The 26,249-nt window shown below is 42.1% G+C and overlaps 1 protein-coding gene across 2 annotated transcripts in view; it reads right to left on the reverse strand.

Moving 5' to 3' along the window:
• EXOC2 (exocyst complex component 2) overlaps positions 1–26,249 on the reverse strand; it is a 156,313-nt gene that overhangs the window by 30,419 nt on the left and 99,645 nt on the right. For both annotated transcript variants that reach the window (XM_082664804.1, XM_082664805.1), the window contains exons 18-23: positions 21,040–21,120; positions 20,714–20,773; positions 19,971–20,032; positions 18,168–18,234; positions 14,298–14,414; positions 4,052–4,193 (exon numbers count right to left, since the gene is read on the reverse strand). In XM_082664804.1, the coding sequence (XP_082520930.1) occupies positions 4,052–4,193; positions 14,298–14,414; positions 18,168–18,234; positions 19,971–20,032; positions 20,714–20,773; positions 21,040–21,120 (529 nt within the window). The remainder of the gene's footprint in view (positions 1–4,051; positions 4,194–14,297; positions 14,415–18,167; positions 18,235–19,970; positions 20,033–20,713; positions 20,774–21,039; positions 21,121–26,249) is intronic.

The following is a 26,249-nucleotide window of genomic DNA, read 5'->3' on the forward strand; positions in this document are numbered from 1 at the left end:
TACAGTTTATAAAAGTGAAACTAAAACCAACAATTTCTAAGAGGCTTTGGAACCAGAGAAATGGTAAATGAATGGCTGACAAAGCAGTGGTGTGTGCGTCTGCTCTGGAAGTTTATCTGAAAGACAGAGCCACAGGCCTCAATGCCCCAAGGCCAGCAGAAGCTTAATTTTGTATAAAAAGTGGCCCCGATAATGATGACCTCATTTTCTATCCATCATCACTCACGCTGAGGGCTGGGAAGATGGGAAGTGGCAGAGAAAGGACCCCAGGTCCCTTCAAGGCAGGATCTGGACAGTCTGAGTCAGTCACCCATCTGGAGGCAGTGGGACCCAAGACCCTAAGAGCCTGGCACTGCCCTTCCCACACCCTCGTCCTCACAGGGATTGAGCCAGACACACCTCAACTGTCCCTGAAGAGCACAGCGATGCTGCACAGAACTGCTCACATGTCAGGTATCCCTGACATGCACGTTTTAATTCAAATGCAATTGCTCAAGATTTAGGGATGCACAAAGCTTCCACAGGAAGCAAGTGCTAACATGCTCACTTCGGTTAAACAACTATGAACACCCACCGTGTTGTATTTATTAAAAAGTGAACAAGAAGATTAATGGAAACGAGAACATCACGATTTACTTTCCTATCGGAAAAACAACTGAGAAAAATCACTGTGAACCACAGAGCAAGTACTCAGAAGATAAACTGAGGCATGACCCACACGTCACTGAGGCTGTAACCTGTGAACTCCCACCCTCAGCTCGCAGCACAGGAGCCGGGGGCACAGTGACCGCCCACGTGCAGGACTCAAGGGCAGGCCGGGGAGCGGGGGGGGCAGGGAAGCTCCCGGAGGAGGCGTGGGAAGGGCAGAGTCCGAGGAAAGACTAGCAAGCCCAGAGGAAGCCGGCGTCCCGGGGACGCCAGGGTGCAAGGCTAGGCAGGGGAAGGAGACTGAGGGCCGGCCACCAGCAGTGGGACCGCAGGGCCCGCAGGAGGGCCATCTCTCCCAGGGAGAGGGAGCAGCCCGGGAGCACTCCGGTCACGGAGCACAAGAGCGAGCGTGTCCACGGACCCAGCCATGGCACAGAGGTGGAGTCGCAGGGGTGCCGGAGATGTCGGGAGGACACGAGAGGACACGGGGCCTCACATGGAATCTCTGAGGAACCACCCAGCCGACTTTCTGAAGCTGGGCTGTAAAGAGGAGTGTGACGGGGCTGTGAGTACAGTTAGGGGGACCAGAGCTTAGGGTTAGTGCCTGATGTCCTAGCCACCCCTCCCCGACCCTCAGGAGGTCATAAGTAATTTGTGTCTTAGGATAGTTGAAATTTAGAAGATGGTAGTAAGTATTAAGTGATAATCATAGGCGAGGCACAGGTGTTATAGGCACGCAAATGACTGAAACTGTTTGCAAGGAGCTAACACATTTAGGGTGTGCATGTGTGTGCATATGTACGTACTATGTGCAAGTGTGTGCACACGTGTGTGCACGTGTGCAGGGCCTGCTGTATCCTTCATTTGTGAACTGGGGATTGGTTAACTGCACAAGAGCTTGGTGCAGCAGGGCCCATGTGAGGTAATTCATACATGTCTCAGGGGAAGGAGAGAGGCCCCCAAGGGGAAGCAATAGCCAGGCTGGTCTGCAGAGGCTAGGGGCCAAGCACAGAGCACAGCTGATTACTGGGTATTGTTCCCTTGAGGAGAAAATGGAGAGATTTTATTGAAAAACATTCTGCGATCTGACCCTTGGAATTCTGAACCTTTCAGTCACTGCTCTATAAAAAACTTAAATGATGAGAAGTCTGGGAATGTGAAAGGAATCTCCTCACATCTTTGTTTAAAAATTTCTCCAAAACAGGGAAATAAAAAACAGATACAGAAATACATCTATTACGTTCGTGTACTGAAGAGTTACAAGAGAGATTAAAAGGACCCGAAAACAACCCCCGAGCGGAGCAGGCGCGGACCCGGCGGGAGTGAGGCGGTGGGGGGGGGGGCAGCGAGGACACGGGCATGGCTCCGTGGGAGCTGCAAGGGGACCCCAGTCACTGAACAAATCTTCACGAGCAGGCACCACACGCCATGCTGGAGTCTAGACAAGGGAGACATAGAACCCGGGAGGCAAGAGCCTCTGTTTGTGAACTTGCAAATTCGTGATGAACTTTTGTGGTGGCATGTCTCACCTGAACCGATAAGGATCTTGTTATCACTCCTAATCTAATATTCACCTATTTCTCTGCAGGGATCTCTACCGGGGATATAACATAATATGTGGTATGTGCACTGTTACCTTCCTAAAGTCCAAAGATACTGAAACTCCCAGTCATCTAGCCCAAGAGTTTTGAAAAGGATGGTAGATCAAAAGTTCCAGAGGCTGTTGAGTTCAAAAGTTCCAGAGGTCTGTTCACGTGGAGTCAGGAACCCGGCTTACACAGAAGGTGCATTTCATCACCCACCTTGGATAACTGACCACTACCCACAACCTCACGGATTTGGCTTTAAGAAGCTCAACCAACATAAAGGCAGGTGCTGGAACCACATGTACAGCCTTCTCCCTTGTAGATAATTATCTTACACATAAAATACACGTAATTCCCACAGGTTTAATCTAAAACACCATGCCTACTCTCCACTGGCCGTGTCACCTCTGCAGGGTGGATGGCTGGTGTCCTGATATTTAAGTAGAGGCCTGAGGACAAAAGTACACATGAGGGAGGATTACCGTCTAAGCAAAGGGAAGGACCTGGGGGAGGATGTGGGAAGTCTGGGCCACCAGAGGCCCAGTGTGTTGGAAGCAGCTGGAGGGGCCGCAGGGGGCGGGTGCCGGACTCAGTGCTGCCCGCTCTGTGGATTTTACCGCGAGTGAGCAGGAAGATGCCGCAAAAATTTTAAGCAAGTTACTGACAGGCTCTGACTTAAACTGTAAAAGGATATATTTGGCATGTGAACTGTAATCCAGTTTGGACACAGAAAAACATGGGTACACAAGAGTCCTGGCATTGCAGGAAAAAGATCAATTATGGTCAGCTGTAAGCAGAAGGCGCGTATGTCTATAATGATGGTGATTTCAGGAATTAAATACCTGCAGTCACATAAAATATTACTGATTTAATGATTCTGGCTCTTAGCTTAGAATTTTGGCATCACTGTATCGTTACCCCTAATATGAAAAATAACAATAAAAACCAAAGGTATTAAAGAGTAAACAATGTTATCACCATCTAATAAAAGCATCACACAAAAAAAAGGACAGGTGATCACAACAGTTAGTTGAAAGAACGAAGGTAACAACCTGCAAGCAGGTCACTGGTACAGCCACACTCACCTCGAAGAACCGATGTCTAATATGAACAGAACCATTTCCACATCACGCTACATCGACATAACGATGTTAGTAGGTTGCTTGGCTTTATGTATTCTACAGTACTTCATACAAAGAAACAACTATTTGATCAATCAAAAAGTTTATTTCAATCAACAAGCAATAGTTAGTTCTAAAATATATATTATGAAGTGATTTAAGTGACTTTCATTTGATGTCAAAACGATAATACTGGAACTGTCAGTCATCTTTCTCCAGTTTAATGTTCTTTGTTAAATTATTATAATAATCTTACTCCCATACGTTTTCCTTGTATCTTTCACCTTTTTGGCATCAGTAACTGGGTCTTCCATAGAGGTGACCGAACGTCTTAAGTAAATTTTTTGATGAAGGTTGCAAGGTCATTGCATAAAACTGTCACTCACAGTCTATTATTTCTATGAAGTAAAGAAATATCATAGGAAGCAAGTGTACGTTACTGAGATGATCACACATTATGAGGTGTAATTAATTATTCTCTGGAATTTAAGAATATCTTTAACCATTTTAAGTACTAATAACCCCAGGCTACCAAAAAGTGGGTAAGCTAATAAAACTTTAAATCAACCCCTCAGTAAACATGAAAAAAAAAAAGGGAATAAACAGAAAAGCATCTTCAGCCTGTATTGAGAAAAGGAAATCCATATTTACCCCTCTGGATGCATCTGGAGACTTCAGTAACTTCAAACCACCAACCTGTCGGGGGCAGGCAGTCCTTCCAGTCGAAGTAGCCTGCGTAAATGCCAGGTTCTAAGGAGCCAACGATGGGGTCTGCCTTCAATTCAATGTAGTTTTCAAAGAGTCTTTGGTCCAACTCTTTCAGTGAGGCCATGCTAACCTATAAACACAAAGAAGAGTAATTATGAGCTGTCTGCTTGAGGGTGAAGAAAAAAGTAAAACAATGTAAATAAATACTTCAGTAGATTTTAACAGTTTTTACCAACTTCTTACAAAAAGGCAAGATTTTTATTTTACTTTCAGTAATAAAGACCACTCTAGTGCAGCTGTGTAACAAGATAAGAATTAGTCCTCTGTATAGACCAGGGGCCGTCTTCACAAGAAGGTCAGCCCACATGAACTAGTTCTTGCTGGAAGAGCGGGTCAGTGTCAGCCCCGTGCGTCCATGCCTGGTCTCACCACCACCCAGGGGCCAAGGACTTGCAGAGGGGGTGGGCTGAGCCCTCGACATGGGAGGAGTGAGAATCTGGGGAGTGCAGGGTCGGGGCTGGCACTAGACTGTACTAGAGGTTGTAGACCATACAATACAGCATGAAAAGATACCAGGAAAAAAGAGCACAACTGTCCTTTCAATGCATACTATAAAGCTATCATAGTATACGTATAATTATAGTAATAATGAACACAATGTAATACTCAGTAAGAGACAGATCATCTCCCTGAAGATAACAGTTAAAACTACAAAGCCTCTGGGAAAAAGAAATTCAGGACATTGGAGCAGGTAAAGATTTTGACAGGATATGAAAGACACTAAACATTTTTAAAAGTAGATAAACCTCATCAAAATTTAAAATTTCTACTCAAAGAATATATATCTGACAAAGATATACACAGATTTCTAACATCACTAATAGAAAGGTAAACAACCCAATTAACAAATGAACAAGTGAAATGAACAGGCACTTCTAAAGACGGTACCTGAATATGAACAGCTAAATGCATAAGAAAGATGCTTAACATCACTGTTTATCAGGGAATGCCAACAAAAGCCAGGAGACGGGCTAAAATAAAACAGAAAGTGAAGTGGTAGTGAGCAAGTGGGGCACCTGGACACTCACACGTTGCTGGCTGAGTGTAAAGGATATCCCCACTTGGGAATAGTCAGAGGTTCTATCAACTTATTCCATGACCAGCAATTCCACTTCTAGGTATATATGTAAAATAAGAGAGTACAAATGTCCACAGAAAGGCTTTTACAGCAGTGCCCACAGCAACTTTATTCATAAAGACCTGAAACTGGAAACAACCCAAAGCCCATTACCAAGAATGAGTAAGCAAAATATGTTACCTAAACTCTGCAATAAAAGAAACAGATTAGTAACAGACACACAATTTGGCTGAATCTCAGAAATGATTAGGTCTGAGCAAAAGCAGCCAGACACGGGAGGCTACAAACTGTACGGCTCCACTTCACATGAAGTTCAAGAAAAGGAGAAACTAACCTGTGCAGACAGAAGTCAGACAGCGGTGAGAGGGGTGCCCATGCAGCTGTCCCACTGCATGGGACTTGGCACAAGGAGAACATTTTATATTTTGATCTGGGTGGTGGGTACTGTGCAAAAAGTCACCAATCTAATACACTAAAGATTTATATGTTTTACTGTATATAAGGTATATCTCAATTTAAGAAAAAAGGTTGAAAATAAATGTATGCACAGATAGGTACCAGACAAATGAAACAATGAGAATCAACGATACTCACCTCATAAATTTTTTTGTGAAGATTAGAAATGATAATTTATGAGCCTTGTGTAGCACATCTAAAATACATAATAAATGCTAGCAGCTATGATTATCATTTTTCAAATGCCCTGTTCATACCATCTGAGAAGCACAGATGTCAGCTGAGTTCACCTGACCCTATTATGCAAGGATGGGGTCTATCACGAACCCACCACCTGAGAGTGATGGATGAAAGTTACGTGAAAAAAAACTCTGTTAGGAAGGAAACCACAGTCCAGTAGGGCAGACAGACAAGAAAACATACGAAAGACAATGTTCACGGAATGTGGCTGATAAGGAAGCAGAGAGAGCAAGAGTGACCAGGGCACTGCTAAGGGGCTGAAAAGCTTCTCAGGGAAGGTGGGGCCTGACGGCTTCCAGGCCAGCCGTCTCTAATGGAAAAGGGGGAAAAAGGGTGCTAATTCAACAGTTATGTAATTAGAAATAGGTTTTCTCACACAGGTTTGAGCTGTGCAGGTCCACGGATATGTGGATTTTTTTCGGTAGTAAATACTACCGTACTGTACGAACCCACAGACGGGGAGGGTGGATACGGAGGGCTGACTCTAAGTTACACGACTGGGTGGAGGGTCAGCACCCTAACCCCAGTGCATACGTAATTCAAGGCCAACTGTAGTTCAACAACCAGTAATAACATGGAGAAATACAGAGCGTGTTAGGAGGCAGCATTTTAGAGGCTTGTGATGATCTACCAGCTCTCTCTTCGGCAGCAACGTGCAGGTCAAGGTGCTCTGATGTCACACGTGGTCACGGGGGGCACGTCCAGGAACAAAACGCAGATGGCAGATGCCCTGCTTCCCCGGTGTCTACACAAGGGTCTGTAGCTCACTCAAATAGTTCACGAAACGTAAAATCATCTCATTGTTGTGATTTAATGTTTCCAACTTAAATTTTCTGGTTTACTATTTTAAAAACTTTTTGGAAGGAATACTTCTAAAACAAATAAGTTTCTGAGAAAGAAAAACACAGTAGGAAAAAAGCCCTGTTATTTTCATTTCAAAGATGACAGAAAGAGTGCATTTAACTGAGCCAGCTCTACAGAAATAAACTCGTCAAACTATAATCAGAATCTCTATGCAAGTGAATCTGGATTACTACTTTCAGTCAAATTAATATATTTTTAATTCTTTACAAACAGATGGCTGGACAGTGAACTGATATTCCTTCATGTCACTGAACCATAACTTGTCAAATGTGGACAAAATAAATGCCAAGTAAATAGTTAATTTTAAAAAATAAACCTTTAATCCCTAGTAGAGGTGGCACTATTAAATCAAAAGAGCAAACTGTGATAAAGCAGGACATCCTGTCACTCTGACACAGAAGGACCACCTAGGACTTGCTGCCGGGAGCCACTTCTCCTCATCTTCCTTCTGCCGTGGTTCTAACCTGTGACTGATTATGATCTATATATTCCCCAACTGTTGGTTTTCTGTGAATTTTTTATAATCAAGTTAACCAGCTCACATCCCATTAATCAGGCTTCACCTGACTGCAAAAATCCCTCTCCATTTACTTGACTATAGCCTGCAGCTGACTTGGCCACCTACGCAGAACCATCTGAGGGCCACTGGAAAGCACTTTACCGCCACCATCTCCTACACTGGTATAATGTTTCAAAGTGTACTATTCCAGAGTAAGTTAATTGTTTTCCCTGACTTAGTAACAAAAACCAAAAAGAGTTTCTGGGAATGAAAAACAACTTTAATAAAATGTCAACAGACAGCAAATTTCAGCAAGATTAGACATAACAGAAGCAGCAGTGGATGAGGAGCGAGATCTGAAGAAATATTCCTAACCATTACAGAGTATTTAAAGATGAGGGAAAAAACATGAAAGAAGAAGGTAAGAGACATGGAGAATATAAGGTCTGATATGATCCAACAGGAATTCTTGAAGGGAGAAAAGAGTGAACAGGGGAGAATTTTTTTTTTTTTTTTGCGGTATGCGGGCCTCTGATTGTTGTGGCCTCTCCCATTGCGGAGCACAGGCTCCAGACGCGCAGGCTCAGCCCAGCCACTCCACGCCATGTGGGATGTTCCCAGACCGGGGCACGAACCCATGTCCCCTGCATCGGCAGGCAGACTCTCAACCACTGCGCCACCAGGGAAGCCCAAGGGGAGAATTTTTGATGAGGTGATGGCTGAGAATTTTCCAGGACTGCTTAAAAGTATCAATCAGAGTCAAGGCAAAAAGGCAAAAAGGCAAAAAAAAAAAAAAGTCATACCAAGAGACACATCATAGTTGAACTACAGAATGCTAGAGGTGAAGAAAATATCTAAAAAGTAGCCAAAGAGAGACTGTAGTACATCTTTCTCAGTAATGGACAGATTAAAGACCACACAAACAAACAAAAGGAACAGATATGAACAATTCACACCTTGGGTCTAACAGACGCAAACGGAACCTGGTATTCAAAACTGAAGGACAGTCTTTTCAAGCAAGGTAGAATATTTAAGAAAACTCACCACGTATCATCTGCAAAGCAAGTTTCAACAAAGTTAAAAATATGATATTCTGACATCAGAACACTTAAGTCAGAAATCTCTAACAAAGAAAAAACTAACTCCCAATGTGGAAACTAGCTGCTCCCTCAATTTGGAAATTTAAAACCACACCTCTACATACTGATGTGTCAAAGGAAAACACACAATTAAAATTGGAACATATAAACTGAACAATCAGAACACCATGTGTTAGCATGCGGCACGCCACTAGAGAGAGGGAAATTCATAGCCTTAAGTGTTCATGTGAAAAAGGAGAAAGGTTTGGAATCAGTGAGCTGTGTAGACAAAACAAGTAAGCTCAGCACCCAAGTTACTGCCCCAGAAAACAAGGATGCGAAGAGAGATCAGTGAAGACAGAGGTTGGCTCTTGAAAAGATTCTGGCAAAGCTGATCGAAAAAAAGACTAAAATATTAAGCATGCAACATTAAGTATAAAAGGGGGTCATAACTGTAGATGCAGTTGAGATTGCAAGAATATGGAACTATTATAAAACGATTTTATGCCAATACATTTGAAAATTTAGGCAAAATGGACAAAGTCCAAGAAAAACACAGATGACCCAAATTAACAAGAGGAAACGGAAAGCCTGAATGGTTCTTTAACCATTAAGGAAAATGAACCAGTCATTAAAAACTGTCTCACAAAGAAAATACAGCCCCAGAAAGTTTTACCAGAATTCTTCTAAGTATTCAGATAACGAATACTGTAATTCCAACTCTATATAAACTCTCAGAAGAAGAAAAAAGGAGACACTCTAACTTATTTTACAAATTAGCATAACCTACATGCAGCAACATGGATAAACCTCAAAAACAGTACTGAGTAGAAAGAGGAGTCACAGAAAAATGCACGCCTGTGATCCCACTGATGCTATTTAAAACTCAGAAACAGGTAACAGTAAACAACGTGTTAATCAGGAACCACAAAATGCACAAGTGACTCTACAAGGGGAGGGAGGTGATGCAAATGTGCACCGAGGGTCCTGATCACGACACTGCATTTCTTCAGCTGCAATTTCTTCTAATTCACATCTACACAAGAGCTATTCCTCTGTAGGGATAAAACATTTCATATAGAAATATTTGAAAAGAACTTAGTCGAGAAAAGAAGCAAACCAACATTAAAGTAGTCACAATGTGAGGTGTCAAATGCGACTCCAGCATCTGAAGGAAGCACCACAAGAAGAGCAGAGGACCTCGCCCGTGCGCGCTTTGGGGGAACAGGACAGGGCCATGCCACAGGAGGCTCTCTGTGGGACGAGACACCTGCATCTGAGACGGGAGTTGCAGGATGGTGCAGAGCGAAGGGACTTAGGGCACAGAGCGCCAGGGAGCGAGGCTCCTGCGAAAGCACAGTGGTCGGCTGATGAAGGGCCGTGCCTGAGCAGGAAGAGCCAACCAGGTGGAGACAGGTTCAGAGGACGCTCATCAGCCGTCCCGAGAGATGGAGGCCAGAACACCCCCAGGGCCCAGCTGGCCGCCTGAGACAAGGACCCACAGAAAGGGGCTGGCATGAAGGCGGAGGGCCATTTTGGTTTGGACACAATGACCTGATATACCAGGGGAACTTCCAGCGAAGACGTCTCGTAGGAAACAGATCCGAAGCCTAGAAACGGCCTGCAGGTTAAAGATCACGGGCACCACTGACAAAGGGACGGAGGGAGTAGACGAGAAGAGACTGAGGAGGGCCCGGAGCGCCCGCATGAGGACGGAAATGGGAAGAGGGGTGGGGTAAAAGACAACTCCAGTGGTTGCATTTTATCTGCCAGGGTTCAAGGTTTTGACTTCGGAACCCACATCCTGCGCCCAAGTGGTGAATCAATGGTTTTACTCACTTATGCCCTGCACATCCCCAACTTTCCAAACAGACTTCGAGCTTCTCGCTCATCTCTGAAGCAACATCTATGTGAAAAACAGCAGCACTACGTATAACGGCCAAGACTTGAAAGCATCCAAGTGCCCACTGAAAGATGAATGGAGAAAGATGTGGTCTCTGTACACAATGGAATACTACTCAGCCATAAAAAGAATGAAATTCTGCCATTTGCAGCAACACAGATGGACCTGGAGGGCATTATGCTTAGTGAAATAAGTCAGACAAATACCGGATGATATCACTTATATGTGGAATCTAAAAAAAGACAACAAACTAGTGACTGAAGCAAAAAAGAAACAGACTCACAGATATAGAGAACAAACTAGTGGTTACCAGTGGTAGAGGGGAGGTACAAACTACTGGGTGTAAGATAGCCTCAAGCATATACTGTACAACATGGGGAATAGAGCCAATATTTTGTAATAACTGTAAATGGAGTTTGACTTTTAAAAGTTGTATTAAAAAACAAAGTTTTAACTAGAATAAATAAAAACAGCAGCAAAAAAAGAGAATTATATACAATTAAGCTAAAAATAATCAAATATGTAAAATATGGTACCCATGGTTCAAGTGACTCAAAAACCTTTAAAACTGATTGCTGTAAAGGACCTTCCCTGGACATATTTAAAAAAAACAAAAACAAAACACCTGTCCTTTCTCCACCTCCATGTTGGAATACCTGAAAGAGATTTAGGGGCTTCAAATAAAACCTCAATCAAGCATTTCATGCCAGACTTTAATGGCCATTATGACTACATTCCTGAGTCGGTCAAAAATCTGCAATTATCCAAACTCTAAATTAGATAATTCCTTTTAAAAGACTGGCACAGGTTAAAATATATGTAAAAAAAAAATTCCTTGGAATTATGTAATTACAGCTACCGCAATAAAATTACAAGCTAAGGTTTATTAAGCATATAGCTCTGGTTTTCCTTTCTCAAAGGTCTCAAAGAGTTAAGGATTTGTGGTTAACCTGGGGTGCACACTTAGAACGCAAAACTCTGAAACAGTCAATGAGCATATGAAAAAGTGTTAACCTACCAAGCAGAGAAAGGCATGCAGATGAAAATACCATGAAAGAGTATGTTTACCTATCAAACTAGAAACTATAATCAGCGATGATGGCCAAATGTGGTGAGACCGGCTTCTGGAAAGCAATCTGGCAAACCCCACCAGGAGTCTTTGGAGTTGTACTCCCAGTTGTAAGAATCCACTGTGAGGAAGTAAGAAATGTGACCAAAGACTATCTTCCCCTCTCAGTAACAACAGTGAAAATAACCAGCAGGAAAAAAGTTAAAATAATAAAAATTAGAAAATGGTACATCTGCACTAACAAATATAAAGCCATAAAACTCATCTTTACAAAAATAGTTAATAAAAATGGAAAAGTGCTCACAACAGAAGAGCCGATAGAAAAAGATACATTCAAGGTAAACAGAATTGGGAAAAATGTTTCATATTTTTTTTTATAACATATATACACACAGGTATACGGTATATATAAGACACTAAATTATTATATATACTAAAATAAGACAGTGTTCATCTTTGGCGCATTATAGATGATTTAAAAATTTTTTTAGATTTTCAGTATTTCTCTTTTTAAAAAATGATAATTAGGTCTTACTTTTATAATAAAGAAAAAAAATGCGTGACTGGAAAAACACTTCCAAGACTTGAGGAAAACTGAAAGGCGCTGGCCCTGCACGTGGAAACACACACAGAGTACTCAAGGGCTGGCACCTGCTGTACGGGCTCCAAACAGCACATCCACTGAAGGCCTACAATGGGGCCTATTTTAAAGGACGTAACTTGTAGGGAAAGAGGAGTTGATACTCTGATCTGATAAATTTAATGTTTATTATTTAATGTTGTTTCATCAAGTCTGAAATGATATACATTAGTCAACCGGCTTCATGTCCTATTCCTTTGGTGTGCTTCCATGGAAACAACTTTGTTCTTTATCTTAATATACGTATGGTGCTTGGCCAGAAAGCATTCTGGATTTAGCACGAGAAAACTTAATTTTGAGTCCTGCTTTGCTCTGCTGTTTACAGGTCAAGGCATTAACCTCTCCGAGCATTTTTCTGCATGAAAAAAATGGAGTTAATAATACTTTCCTTGATTACTTCACAGAGCTATTTTCATCAAATAAAACTGTGTATAAAAATCATTCTAGCTTTAAAGGATGAGTGATGATTAAATTTTAATAAACGCCTAACAAGCGTGATTATGCACGTACTGTTCCTATGTAAAAATTAATTCTACTCTTGAAGATGGAGACTGAGACAAAGGGGACTGAAGAGGCTGGCCATTTCTGTGCCGCTCCTGGTAGAGCTCCTGGCGGAGCAAGAAAGCAGAAGGAACTATGCCTGGAGGACCCTTGGCAAAGTCCCCACCTGCAGCCTGAAGGAGACCTGAGAGAGGTGGGGCCCATCTGGTAGAAGCACACCAGGCAGAAGCCCTCGGTGAGCACTTCCCTCTGAGAGCAGAGCAGAGCCAGAGAACAGATAACCAATGTTCATGGGACCCACGTGCCCTGGGATTGTTCAAGGATCTGGGCCTCCCGAGCTATCTGTCATTTGAGAAAGGAACCGTGAAAAACAGTGGCAGTTGGCAACTTTTATACCTTAATTCAAGAAATATATTTTACTTGATTGTCATCATGAAATTAATGAATTCACTCATAAAAAACAGAATCGGCACAAACACTATAAATCTAGTTTACTGTCTATTCCTTTAATACTCAACTGAATGATTTCAAAATATTCAATTCCAAATTCTGAGTGCCCAAAATAGCCCACCCCCGATCCTGCATATCACCTTGTCTCAGAACAATCTGGACAAAGGCTGGGAAGGACATCAAAGCCCATCTGCATGTCAATTTCATTCTTCTTCCTAATGATACAAACTGAACCTAACAGATAATTCCTACTCATAACTTTGTAAAAACCTAAAAATCTCCCTGCTTGTTATATGCAGTTCCTGATCACTTCATATATTTCTAAAATGATAAAAGATTTCTTCAATAATAATGTGTCATTATTGTTACTGCATAAAAATAAAATGCCCACTTTCTACAAATACTAACTTTCTACTGCAAGAGAGCACCTTGCAGTTCTCAAGACAAAAATTTCTGGAAATAAACTCGACATTTGGCCCTAAAGTCTTAAGTCACAACATTTCTCATCAGGATGATTAATCTTTACGAAAAGGCAAGAAAACAAGACACAGCCACCCACTCTGACATTTTCAATCTTTGAAAAAAAAATCCCAATCTAGTTCATGAACTGGAACCATCATTTGTAAAAAGTATGCAATCCATCAAGAGCACTTTTTGATTATAAGATTAACAAGATCACTATCTTTCTTATTCTTTGCACTGAGAAAACTGTACTGACATTAGAAAAGTGGTTCTAGCTTAGTTTTACTTAGAAATCTGATAAACTTTTGTCCAGGAACCAAGCAGCCTTTAATAATAACATGATTACTTCATTTTTTCCTTTTCTGCTTACCTGAAAAGTAGAATCAACAAAGTGTAACACTAAAAAAAACTACTCCATTGATTTATACAGGGCTCATTTTTGTCCACCTTTCTACAGGCAGGACTGAAGAGTGGAGGGTATGTACTTTTCAGGTAAGACAAAGCAACCTAGAGCTGTGCCCGCGTGCAGGAGTGTGTGTGCACGCACGCGTGTGTGCGTGTGCTCTGGCAGGCAAGCAGAAGCAATGCTGTGGCCCCCTGGAGCGGGAGGGAGGAAGAAGAGGTGGCTCTCCAAGCTCAGGGTTTGCTGTCGGCTGGAAGTAAAAGCTTTAACCTAAAAGAAGCCAAATCAGAGATGACTCCTAAAGATCTGGCTTTGAAGCCTTTCTTTCCTTCTCCTCCCTCAGTTTTGAAAAGCTCTAACCTTGAGAGGGCTTTGCTCTAGAGAAAGAGGAGAGCATTACCTCAGTGACTCCAGTGAGCTGTGAGGAGGAGGGCCCGGGCGCGGGGAGGAGCGGGGGTGGGGGGCTGAGGAAACAGCTGGGAACGAAGCGGATGACACCACCACTTGTCCATTTAACGCGATCCATTTACCTGTGTTATTTTTTCTATTCCCTGGAAGTTGTGCTTTTCAAAATGTTCTGCGATATTTCGGAAGGTGTGACGTTCTAGGTAGCAGCAATTACTCAGGACTATTAACAGTCTCTGTTCCTAAAACCAATACAAATTTTTAGAAAAATATTTATAGTAACAAATTGAAAGTCTAACAGATAACATTTATCACTTGTTAAATTTAATTATAATCTCTTGGTGTTTAATATCAATATTCAGTGCTTTGTTTTCTTGGTTCCTTCTTTCCAGTAACAGGGAGAAACAAAATACAATTCTATAATTCTACTAATTGCTCACTATGACATAACACACTATAGAGCCAAACAATGTTTGACTCAAATTCCTTTTGAAATTTATCAGCTGTATGGAAAAACAGATTGATGCAACACAGTAAACTAGTAAAACAGGATAGCTGCTTTCTTAGGAAAGGGATTCTACTTTATTGGTTATTCCACTTCATACGTTTTGCACCCCAAAAAAGCTATAAAAATGGATATTTAAAAATAACTACCAAAAAATGGAGAAACTCTCAGAAAATAATTTCTAAATTTCTTATAACTTGGAAGAGAATTGTAATGCCATCCATAGATGGGCTCCTTCAAACACCAGGCCTTCACAGAATTTCTTATGTAGAAGAGCCTCCCTCTTACGGGGACTCTCCCCCGGTCAGCCATGCAGGGCGCCAGTCTACACTCCCCAGGCTTCCCGCTATTTAAGGTGACTTCTTATCAAAATTACCAGACCCCCCAGGCTGATGAATCAATCATCCTCTCAGAGTTCAGAAGAACTGGCTTTCTAAATACAGTTCTAGGAATGGCACCGTCACTGTTCTTGGGGCTGTCTGAGCACTGTCCCTGCTCCCTCAGGCGTGAGGGCTTCTCTGGAACCACTGTGACTAACTTAGGGCCTTGGTTTAGATCCTTGACTAAAAACTAAGGCAGAACTCCTTCCTAGGAGAAGCTCTCACCCATACTTTGATCACTGCTGTGTACTAATCAGGGTAGCTTAGGTTAATGTCAGGAAGGCAGATGGGAATAACCAGGCCCTGGCAGGTGCACAGACCACAGGGCTAGGCTCACTGAGCCTGGATCACCCAAGAATTCCATTCAGCTCCCCCAAAATGTGTAAAACTTTCCATGTCTTTATTTAAAATTTTACTGTTTAGTTCTGGCAGAGTGTGGCCGATTTGCTGCCTTTTGTGGTCATCAACATATATAATTAAAAGGCCCAGGAATTATTACAGTTCTTTCAAAGCAATGAAAGTTTGTCAGTGGCCTGAATGACTCTATGGACAGGAAGTGGCGGCAAAAAAAAGCCTAAAACAAATGTGCTGTGCGTCTACTCCTCGTCCACGTTCTGTGTTCAAACCGCGTGAGGTGGGCACCAGGAGGTGACACGTGAGGCTGGGGGAGGCCCAGACCCCTGCCCACAGCTAACTATCACTGTTATGTGGCCCTTGTAAAGCGTGTGACATAAAGTCCCCGTGACGCTTCATCAGCCACTCTGAGCAGTGGCATCCCAAATATCTCAACTGGTCTCTCAGCCCCAGGATCAATCCTTAACTATCCTCCAGGCACCGCCTCCCAGCTGCCCACCCCAGCCTGCCACACCTTCTCTGCCCTCTTCATTAATTAACTCTGGTTGATTTTTACCCTTGTAATCTGAATGGTTCTTCCCCAGAATGGAAAAACTATTTGAGTGATTTGAATTCTTACTCTTAGTAAGTGTATTTTTTCCTCAAATATAACCAATCACAGGAAACAAAAGTGGGAAGAAAACCTGACAAATAATCAAATTCTTAAAATTGAATGACTCATCAAAAGCTGACAAACAACTCAGATGAATATACATGTTTGAAAATAACAACTCAACCTATCCATGGCAGCACCTGCAGACTGAGGACTGCACGGCCTTGTGTACTGTTCTGGCTACCCCACATCATCTCTGTGATGCGGCCATCAGGCCACCCTCCGTGGCATGCCCGAGGTTCTTCTGTCAGTAAGCAGCAGACCAGCAAGCGAACCAGAAACCTAGCCCTCTTTCTTCCCACAAGGTGCCTCTCTGCTGGATAACAGGACAAGACCCTAAGAAGATCTCAATTACCTGGACCAAATCTAACACGGTATCATCCAATGGGGAAAAACACAGGAACTGAATTTGGTTCCAAATCTGGAACAATTTCAGGAGAGTGAAATGGGACAGAGAAGGTCCAGTGACCAGCAGAAGCAAGTGCGAAGCATGCAGGGCTCTGGGTGACAGAGGAGAGGAGGCGAAGGCATGGCTCTGGGGGAGTCCTGGGCTCAGAGCAAGCCGTGTTTGCTCAAGAAGGGAACATGTGAGCACACGGCAGCTGCTCCAAACACTGGAAAGATAGTCACGTAGAAATTAGGCTTGTCCCAAAAGACCCAGAAGAAACGTGGTTGGCCAGACAGGCAGCAAGGCCTTTCTCCACTGAGAAGGATCCTTCCTCGCATGTCCTCTCCCATTCACAGCGGGAGAACAGTTTGAACTCACCCCATCGCCCTCCTCAGCTGCCACTCATCCCTGACCCAGCGCAGGCAGCTGCCCCTCGGCCATCCACACGCCCTCCCACGAGGCCTGGCTTCTGTCTGACCTGGCCTGATGCTCTGTCAGTCTGTGATACCGTTAAATATTCCTTTGCTTAAACGCGCTCTCCCACCTGTCCCTGGATTTCCTTCTCTGATTCTTCCTTCTCAGGGAACTTCCAGGCTCTCTGCCTCAGGCCTTCCCTTAAATACTGGCACCCTCAATATTATTTTTATATATTTGGCCCTCCTCTCCTCCTACTGTTTTCCCTAGTATTCTCATCCACTCCCAGGCCTTACACTGCTGACTCACAAATCTGTACCTAGATCTCTCTCCTGGGGTCCAATCACCCACTAGACATCCCACCTGAACATCTCTCATTCAACACATCTGGTCCCAAACTGAATTTTTAATCTTTCTTTAGAAACCATTTCCTTCCTGAATTCTCTTCATGAACAGTACTGTTATCTACCTAGTCACCCAAGTAATTAAACCTACAATAGCTTTTAAAAAAAAATTACTTTGATTAAACCCTATTTTTCCTAATATAACAAATCCTTATTTAGGAATTCAAACTTATAATAACTGTAGAAATTATATATGGCAGGAAATTTAGTTCACATGTTTTCTTTCTTGACAGGTACATACACATACACACACATCATTCAAGCTAATGACAAACCAGAAAGGGTTGTTTTTTTTGTCTGTTTGTTTTTTAGGATAGCTGGAGTTTGAATTTCAACAGCTAAATTCACATACAGGATAAAGTATATGTGTGAATCATTGCTAAACACATGCATATGTTTAAAATATATGTGTGTTTATAGAAAAGGTGATTTGGTTTTGGTTTTGCCATGGAATTTTGTGTTCAAATAAAATGCTATTAGGGAACTTAACAACAACAACAACAACAACAACAAAAAAATAGAGAAAAGCAGAGCTTCTCTGTTTAAAGAGGGAAAATGGGGAGAAACGGTGCCTGTCCTTTGCCTGCTCTCCAGCTTTCAAGCACCAAGGTACCACACTCAGGATCTCCACACAATGCAGAGAGGAGACGGAGCTACTTAAGCTGCAACTTCAGCTAAAAGATTTTTAAGTGTGGAATATTTACAAAATTATATTTTTACTAAAACTTTCACAAAATAAAACACAGCTCCAAAGTAGGAGTAGCATGCTACAGCAGTAATATGGTAACGAAGTATTAATAATTTAGACTGAGTTGTGAAACAGTCATAATGACATGTTTTATAACAAATGACATTTTACTTTCTATTTATCATCTTCATTATCTATGATCTTACTTACAGAAGTCAAACTAAAGTCTTCATGGATACTTCCAAACAAATCAGGAGAAGAAACATCAACGGAGAGACTGAATAGAAAAGTAAGAGAACAAGTTAAAGCACTAAAATTAAAAATGGTAACATAATGTTATATGTCAATTATACCTCAATAAAAAATGCAATGAAACCTATGTAAACTTGACTTTAACACCTCTTCGTCAAAAATCATATAACTTTCTGTTTTTTAATATTTAACACCTAACAGCTCAGAGTAGACACTGTGGACTATCTATTAACATGGGCCACATAAAATGTGCTTTTGGGGTCTTCCCAATAATTTAATTTCTAGGTATAGACTCTCATAACTGAAATGTTTTTGCCCATCAGAATCTAGAGGGGATTTTTTCAAGCTCACGTTCATAGTAAATGACTTGAGGTGAGCTGAGTTAGGAAATTAGTTAATTTCCTAACAAGTGACCAGACACAGAAAGCTGCAGGGGAGGAAACACCAAAGATCCACTGATTAATTACAGATACAGCAGAATCACAAGTAACACCTTAGCAGGATTCCTTTTCTTTAAATCTAACCAACTGATTTTAGAATTCATATGGAAGGCTAAATAGATAAAAATATAAAATAAGTTTAAAATAAAGAAGCAATAAAAGGATAACAATCTGAAAAACATTAAAAAAAAAAACTACTGGGCTTCCCTGGTGGTGCAGTGGTTGAGAGTCCACCTGCCAATGCAGGGGACGCGGGTCCGTGCCCCGGTCCGGGAAGATCCCACATGCCGCGGAGCTGCTAGGCCCGTGAGCCATGGCCGCTGTCCAGAGCCCTGCTCCGCAACAGGAGAGGCCACAGCAGTGAGAAGCCCTCTCAAAAAAAACAAAAACAAAAAAACAAAACTACTGATAATTAAAACAACAAACACTGATAGGAAACATTTGTGAACGAATAGAACCGAAGATAAAGTTCAGAAATACCTTCACTACATATTAGAATTCAATGATGTAAGGCACAGAAATTGTAACAAAACAAGAAGACAAGACTTATTTAATTCAAAACATCAGTAAACTGATTAACAATACAAATTCCTGGTAAATTAATGTGCTAATAAACATGTAAAAATCAAAGAAAAACTAGAATAACTAAATATTTATTAGGTCTCAGAGAGATAAGTGTCTTATATACTGAGAGGCAAAAACCATGTAAACATGGAAATAGACAAACATGGAAAAAATTCCAGTTGTCAGTTATAGATTTAAGAGGCATTTATTTCAGTATCATCTGTGTCAGAAAGCATAAACCTTAGGTACACAGAAGTTACACATGCCAAACAGTCAGAAAAAGTAGGTTTAAAAAAAATCCCAGAGAGCAGCATTATAAAAGAATTATCACATGGATTTGGAAATATCAGGAATAGAGATGTGTCCTCTGGAGTCCAACTAACCTAGAATGGCCCAGACAGTGTCCCTTTAACAGGAGTGCCAGGGTAACCCCCTGCACCAGAACCACAACAGCTATCAACGAGGAGTCACGCATTTTAACTCCCTGTTTTATTATTTATAAAGCCTGTTCCTCTGGATAATCAGTAAGCTAACTGTGTGCTCAGTTTGTTCAATGTGCCCCTAGGAAAGGTGAGACAAGTTCAGAAGATGAAGAAATTGTGGAAAGAATACAGGCCAAATATATAAAAATATAATTCATATGACTACTTGCTCTCTCTTATTGGAAGCCCCAGGGTATAAGACCAAATACAGAACAAAAGCCTGTATTTTCAATCCTGGTAAACGCATCGGTGAGGCTACTCTCAGCTCTACTTACTGTGCAGTATCTACATCGGCATCAGGCTTGGTGCTCAATTGTTCCAGACAGCATATAAAAACCTAAGTCAAAAATAAGACGTTTCAGTGGTATGAACGCTTAGATACTAATCTATTTGGACATTAAAGATAATTTTACATAAATAACCAGAAATACAGTGTATCTCTATTAAGTGGTATGTATGCATATATACCTTCTGTAAGTGGATAGACTGTATGTCCCATATATAGAGTATATATTCACACACACATAAAAGTATGTAAGCACTGGGAACACACATCCCAACGTATGATGCTAAGTGATAAAAAAATTTAAAGCACCTATGTTCTGATCCCATTGTTAAGTTCTTGAATGTATTTTATTTCCTTCCTCTCACTCATTCACTCATGTGTTCAACTGGGTTTATGTGCCCACAAGGCACTGGTCCCAAAGAACTTGGTGCTCTAGGTACAACGTAAACAACTGTCATGTCATTTAATCTGTGCTCTAACAGATATATACACACAAAGTACTGTGAGAACACAAAAAAGGGGAGCATAATAAAAATGAGTTATTGGGGTACTGCTAAGCAAGGTGGAACTAATCTTACCTTGAACTTATTTACCATAAACTATTATGTTCTCAGACAAGAAGGAAAAAAGAATCCATATTTAATATCTGCTATACACTGATTATGAGTAGGAGGGAAGACTAATAATTCGCATTATTTCAGGCTTCAGGGCATCAGTGCTTTTACAAAGTACCTGCATGATGTTGATGCTTAGTTGGCAAACCTCTTCCTGGGTTTTCGGTTGCTGAAAGACCTGTAAGGAAGAATGAGAATTGTTGTACTTGGCTAAGAAAACTTTTTGTTTATGAAGTTCGATATAAGAAGTTAACACGTGGGAAAGTGTGTCCAGCGTGGGTCACCTGACTCTGAAAGGGGACAGGAATGGAGAGCTGGCCTCGGGCCGAGTGACTGTGGCCTGAGTGACAGGGCAGCAGCTCTGGCATCGCAATGACCCAAACCTGCAAGGGGAGTCCCCGGCTGCCCGGCCCCCACCGCAGACGGCTGCTCTCAGACACTCACGCTGGCTTCTCCGGGCTTGCACTCCAGGACTTCTCGCAGCGACTGCAGGGAGTGCACCACGCAGCGCTCAAAGTGGCATGGCTGCAGAAGACAAAAGCAACAGGACCTGGGCATGCAGACCCCGAGCAGAAGCAAACTCGGCCCTGATGCCCAGATTTCCAGACGTGAGGAAAGGGATGGAGACACACACAGCCTCCCCGCCACCCGGACCTAGACCTGGCATGTTCTGCACTTGATATTTAAAGACCATGAACCCTGACAGTTGGAAGCACATCTAATTCAATTAGAATAGAAGTTGGGTAGAATGAGAATTTTTCTTCAAAATTCTACTCTCCTGAGAGGCAGATGCCGGGATGAAGCGCAGACGTAACATACTCTGGGACGAGCTCCATCTCCCGGGCCATCCTCATCTCCCAGGGGACGTTAGTATGATGACCCAGAGGAAGGCCGACCTTTCATTCCAACCATCTCTACGGTCACCTTCTATGCCCATCAAGTCAGAAATGAAACCTGAAAATATGTCCAACAAATGGGCTTCAGGATGAGTCTGAATGAGCCCTAACTACACCTCCTCGTGCCAGGCCCACTCCAGAGGACGGTGACACGTGTTCTCGTTACGTGTACATTCTGGGATGGAGTCGACAAAACTGTCACTTCTACAAAAAAAAAGTACAGAAATAAAATAAGTGGACTGCAAAGTAGAGTAAGGGCCATGAAGAGAACAAGCGGGCACTCAGAGGAAAACTGATGGAGGGGTTCTGCCCTAAGCAGGAGAAGCCCCTGAGCCAGTGACAACATCCAAGCTGAGACCAAGGGCAAGAGGGGCCGCCCCCGGACAGAGACAGGAGGGGCCTGGACGTGCCGAGTCACCACCACGGGCCAGAGCCTGGTAGAGCCTGCACGGGGCAGGGCAAGGCTCAGTTCACCTGAACCAGCTCTGGGCAAAATCTGCTTCAATTACTAAAAGAACTCAGGGAAAAATCGAACAGAAAAAAAGACACACCTGTATACAAACCAAAGAAAGACAAGTTTACTCTCTCACAAAAAGGAATCCAGGCTTAAGGAAAACTAATAGCACCTCAACTTAATGTCATTTTAATACTGCACTTTGGAGCCACCAGAGGGCACCATAAAGAACATGCAAAAGTCTTTAAGTGCAGAGAAAGAAGGTCGGGGGCGGGGGCAGGGGCAGGGATGGATGTGACAGAAAATACCGCCTACAGAAAGTAAAGTCCTGGTAGACACCGGCCTTACGAACCCACCTACCTGCCCCAGAAGGTAGGAAAATCTAAGATGTTACAATAATAACACTGGGAATTCAACCCCAAATCCAATGGCAGGCAGTTCAGTGTTCCTGTGCTGTTTCCTAACTGTCTTGCCTTAGAATGTGAACAGAGAGCCCGGAGAGCACTGCCAGTGGGAAAGGGAGCACATGAGTCTACACAGCTGCGATTTCTTTTTTCTGAAAAGAAAGAACAGGCACTATCTCTGCATTTTGTCAGTGAATCACCCAAGCTGCTGATTATAACATCACATATCATTCCAGTTATTCTGAAAGGAGAAAATTCTCAGAATTATCCAAACTGAAAAAAGGCAGAAAACATTTTCAACAAGAGTAGAAAACAGGATGCTCTCCAACGAGCTGTTTCAGACACTCAGCTGAAAGCACAGTCATGGGGGCAAAGCTCATGTGCATTTCTTTAACTTGATAAGGACTCACAGGGAAAGAAAAACATCCTTATTTCAAACAAATGGGATCAGTACTATGTAAATGCTAAGAAAATGTAAAGTAGTGTATGTAATAGCCTTTGAGACAACTGACTCTCTGTTCAAAACCTGAGAATTTCAGATGTTAGGTAAACACTCAAAGCTGGACCCTGGACATTGCTCTAGGCCTGGATGTACCTTCCCTCTCACGGGAAGTCTGTGCCCACAGCTGACAGCAGGCTCAGCTCCCAGAGGCCTATGGGATTATTAGCACATTTCTTCAACAACGTCCAATAAGACACACTGGCTGGCACCAAATCACCAATAAGTGGCTTTAGATCTCTGGCTTGTGCGTCACCAAACACGAGACCAGCTACGCTATGGATACAGTATCTTACCATGTTACAAACTTTAAATTTATTAGAAACAAGCCTCTACAGTAACCACTTCGAAGGACTTTCATGGGGGCTTATCTACTACAAACAAACAAACAACCTTAGATGTGGCTGTTATCTCACACGCACACACTGGGGACCCAGATTTGCAGCCATCACACACGCACACTAGACTGCGTGTACAAAAAACACTAACCTGAAGCCAATACCTATTTTATGACTAAGTTGTTCATATTTTGTCCTTTTTTTTTTTTTAAATGAACATAAATCCTTGAAAACAGATGCTCCGTTTTCTCAAATTGAACACACATCTTTGTCTTTGCACAAGATGACCTGAAGCTGGTACTAAGAACCCAGGGTCAGGGCTGTGCTGTCTGCTCTGCCTGGCTTGTTTCATTTGGGGCAGTAATTCAGCAGTGCTGGTCCAGCGATGTCTCTGGCCTGCCATCCAGGCCTGCTGTGATAATTAGGGATGACAGGGGCATAGGATAGAGCTTTGATAATAGTAAGGCTTTACGTACATTTAAGGTATTTTTATCATAGTGGTCCCAGTATTACAAGTATTAGTTTAATAAATTAAAATTCTCTGTATGTGTATAAAGCTTTGTATTACAGCTTTTTTCTACAGCATCTCATTTAATCGTAATCAACACCACTGTGAACAAGCATTCTGCTTCTTTAACTAGAGGCAGAGAGGTTAAGTGGCTTCTGAAGATGGCACGGCTACTGAGACAGAACTGAGGACGTAACCAGACCAGACACTGAAGCAGCACAGGGCCTTCCCTCCACACCAGTGCCGCCCAACACAAGTGCAGTGTGAGCCACAAACACACGTCATGTACGTAATCTTAGATTTTCCAGGAACCACAATAAGAAAAGTAGAAGAAAAACCTAAATTTTAGTTTATAACGTGTAATATATCAAAAATTATTTCAACATGTAGTCAATACAGACAGTTGAGATCTTCTTTCTTTGGAGTCTGAAGCTGTGCCAAGTGGCTGCTGTGCTGGGTGGTACCGTCTGCTCTACACCTCCTTCCTCTAAATACTGGGTGGGCCAAAAAGTGCCTTTGATTTTTAAGTGAAAATAAAAGACACATTTTTCATTTTCACCAAGAACTTTACTTAACAATGTATTCGCCCTTTTGTTCCACTACCTTCTGCCATTTTCAGGCAACTTCATAATTCCATCTTCCCAAAACTTTTTATCTTTTTGAGCAAAGAACTGTTCCAGGTGCCTTTCACAGTCTTCCAGGGAATTGCATTCTTTTCCATTAAGAGAATTATGTAAAGACCGATAAATGAAAATCTGAAGGTGCAATGTCTGGTGAATATGGCAGATGAATCAGAACTTCCCAGCCGAGCTGTAACGGTTTTTGCCTGGTCATCAAAGAAACACGTGGTCTTGCATCATCCTGATAGAAGATTATGCGTTTTCTGCTGACTAATTCTGGATGCTTTTCATGGGGTGCTGCTTCCAGTTGGTCTAACCGGGAGCAGTACTTGTTGGAATTAATCGTTTGGTTTTCTGGAAGGAGCTCATAATAGAGGACTCCCTTCCAATCCCACCACACACACATTACCTTCTTTGGATGAAGACCGGCCTTTGGTGTGGTAGGTGGTGCTTCATTTCACTTGCCCCATGATTTCTTCCGCTCCACATTATTGTACAGTATCCACTTTTCATCGCCCATCACAATTTGTTTTAAAAACTGAACGTTTTCATTACGTTTAAGTAGAGACTCGCATGCGGAAATACGGTCAAGAAGGTTTTTCTCGCTTAACTTATGTGGAACCCAGACATCAAAGCAATCCACATAACCAAGCTGGTGCAAATGATTTTCCAACACTTGATTTGGATATTTTGAGATATGTCGGCTATCTCCTGCGTGGTATAACACTGATTGTTCTCAATTAATGTCTCCATTTGATCACTGTCAACTTCAACTGGTCTACCCAACTGTGGAGCACTGTCCAGTGAGAAATCTCCAGCACGTAACTTCGCAAACCACTTTAGACATGTTCTATCAGTCACAGCACCTTCTCCATATGCTGCACAAATCTTTTTCTGCATTTTGGTTGTGTTTTTATCTTTCTTGAAATAATAAAGCATAATACGCTGAAAATGTTGCTCTTCTTCTTTCATCTTCAATATTAAAATAGTTACACAGAAATTCACCAATTTAGATAAGTCTTTTTTTTAAATGCACGCTGATATGACAGGTGTCACATACAATCTAACAAAATTGTTTCAAATGAAGTTAAACACAACTAAGTGCTACTAGAGCATCTTACGGAAAAAACCGAACGAACCTTATGGCCAACCCAATATTTAGTTATAGGATAGTTTGTATTTAAACATAAATACTTCTGAAAAATAAACCAAATAAAACAAATTTTTATTAAAATTAAATCCTTTAAAATATAATTACAGGGACCTCCCTGGTGGTGCAGTGGTTAAGAATCCGACTGCCAATGCAGAGGACATGGGTTCGAGCCCTGGTCCAGGAAGATCCCACATGCCGCAGAGCAACTAAGCCCGTGTGCCACAACTACTGAGCCTGCGCTCTAGAGCCTGCGAGCCACAACTACTGAGCCCGTGTGCTGCAACTACTGAAGCCCGCGCCCCTAGAGCCCATGCTCTGCAGCAAGAGAAGCCACCACAATGAGAAGTATTCCCACCGCAATGAAGAGCAGCCCCTGCTCGCCACAACTAGAGAAAGCCCATGTGCAGCACTGAAGACCCAATGCAGCCAAAAATAATAACAAGATTTAAAAATATACATATATAATTATAAGACTTATTAAAAATAAATTCCCCTAATTTCAAGCATGATTTAATTTACAAAAATTTGGAAGTAAGCACTGCTGTTCCAAACACACACTTGTACAGCTTTGTATTAACTTAAGAAAGAACTTTGAACTTTGGAGGAAAAGAAGAATTTCAACTTGTCAAAAATTCCCCAACTGAGATTGGGACTGACATATATACACTAATACGTATAAAATGGATAACTAATAAGAACCTGCTGTATAGAAAAATAAATAAAATTCAAAACAAATCCCCAATTGTCAGAGGAAGGCTGTGGACAAGCACACAAATTGAAGG

Source organism: Grampus griseus (assembly GCF_964374135.1).
Source record: "Grampus griseus genome assembly, chromosome: 10".
NCBI classification, from domain to species: Eukaryota; Metazoa; Chordata; class Mammalia; order Artiodactyla; family Delphinidae; genus Grampus; species Grampus griseus.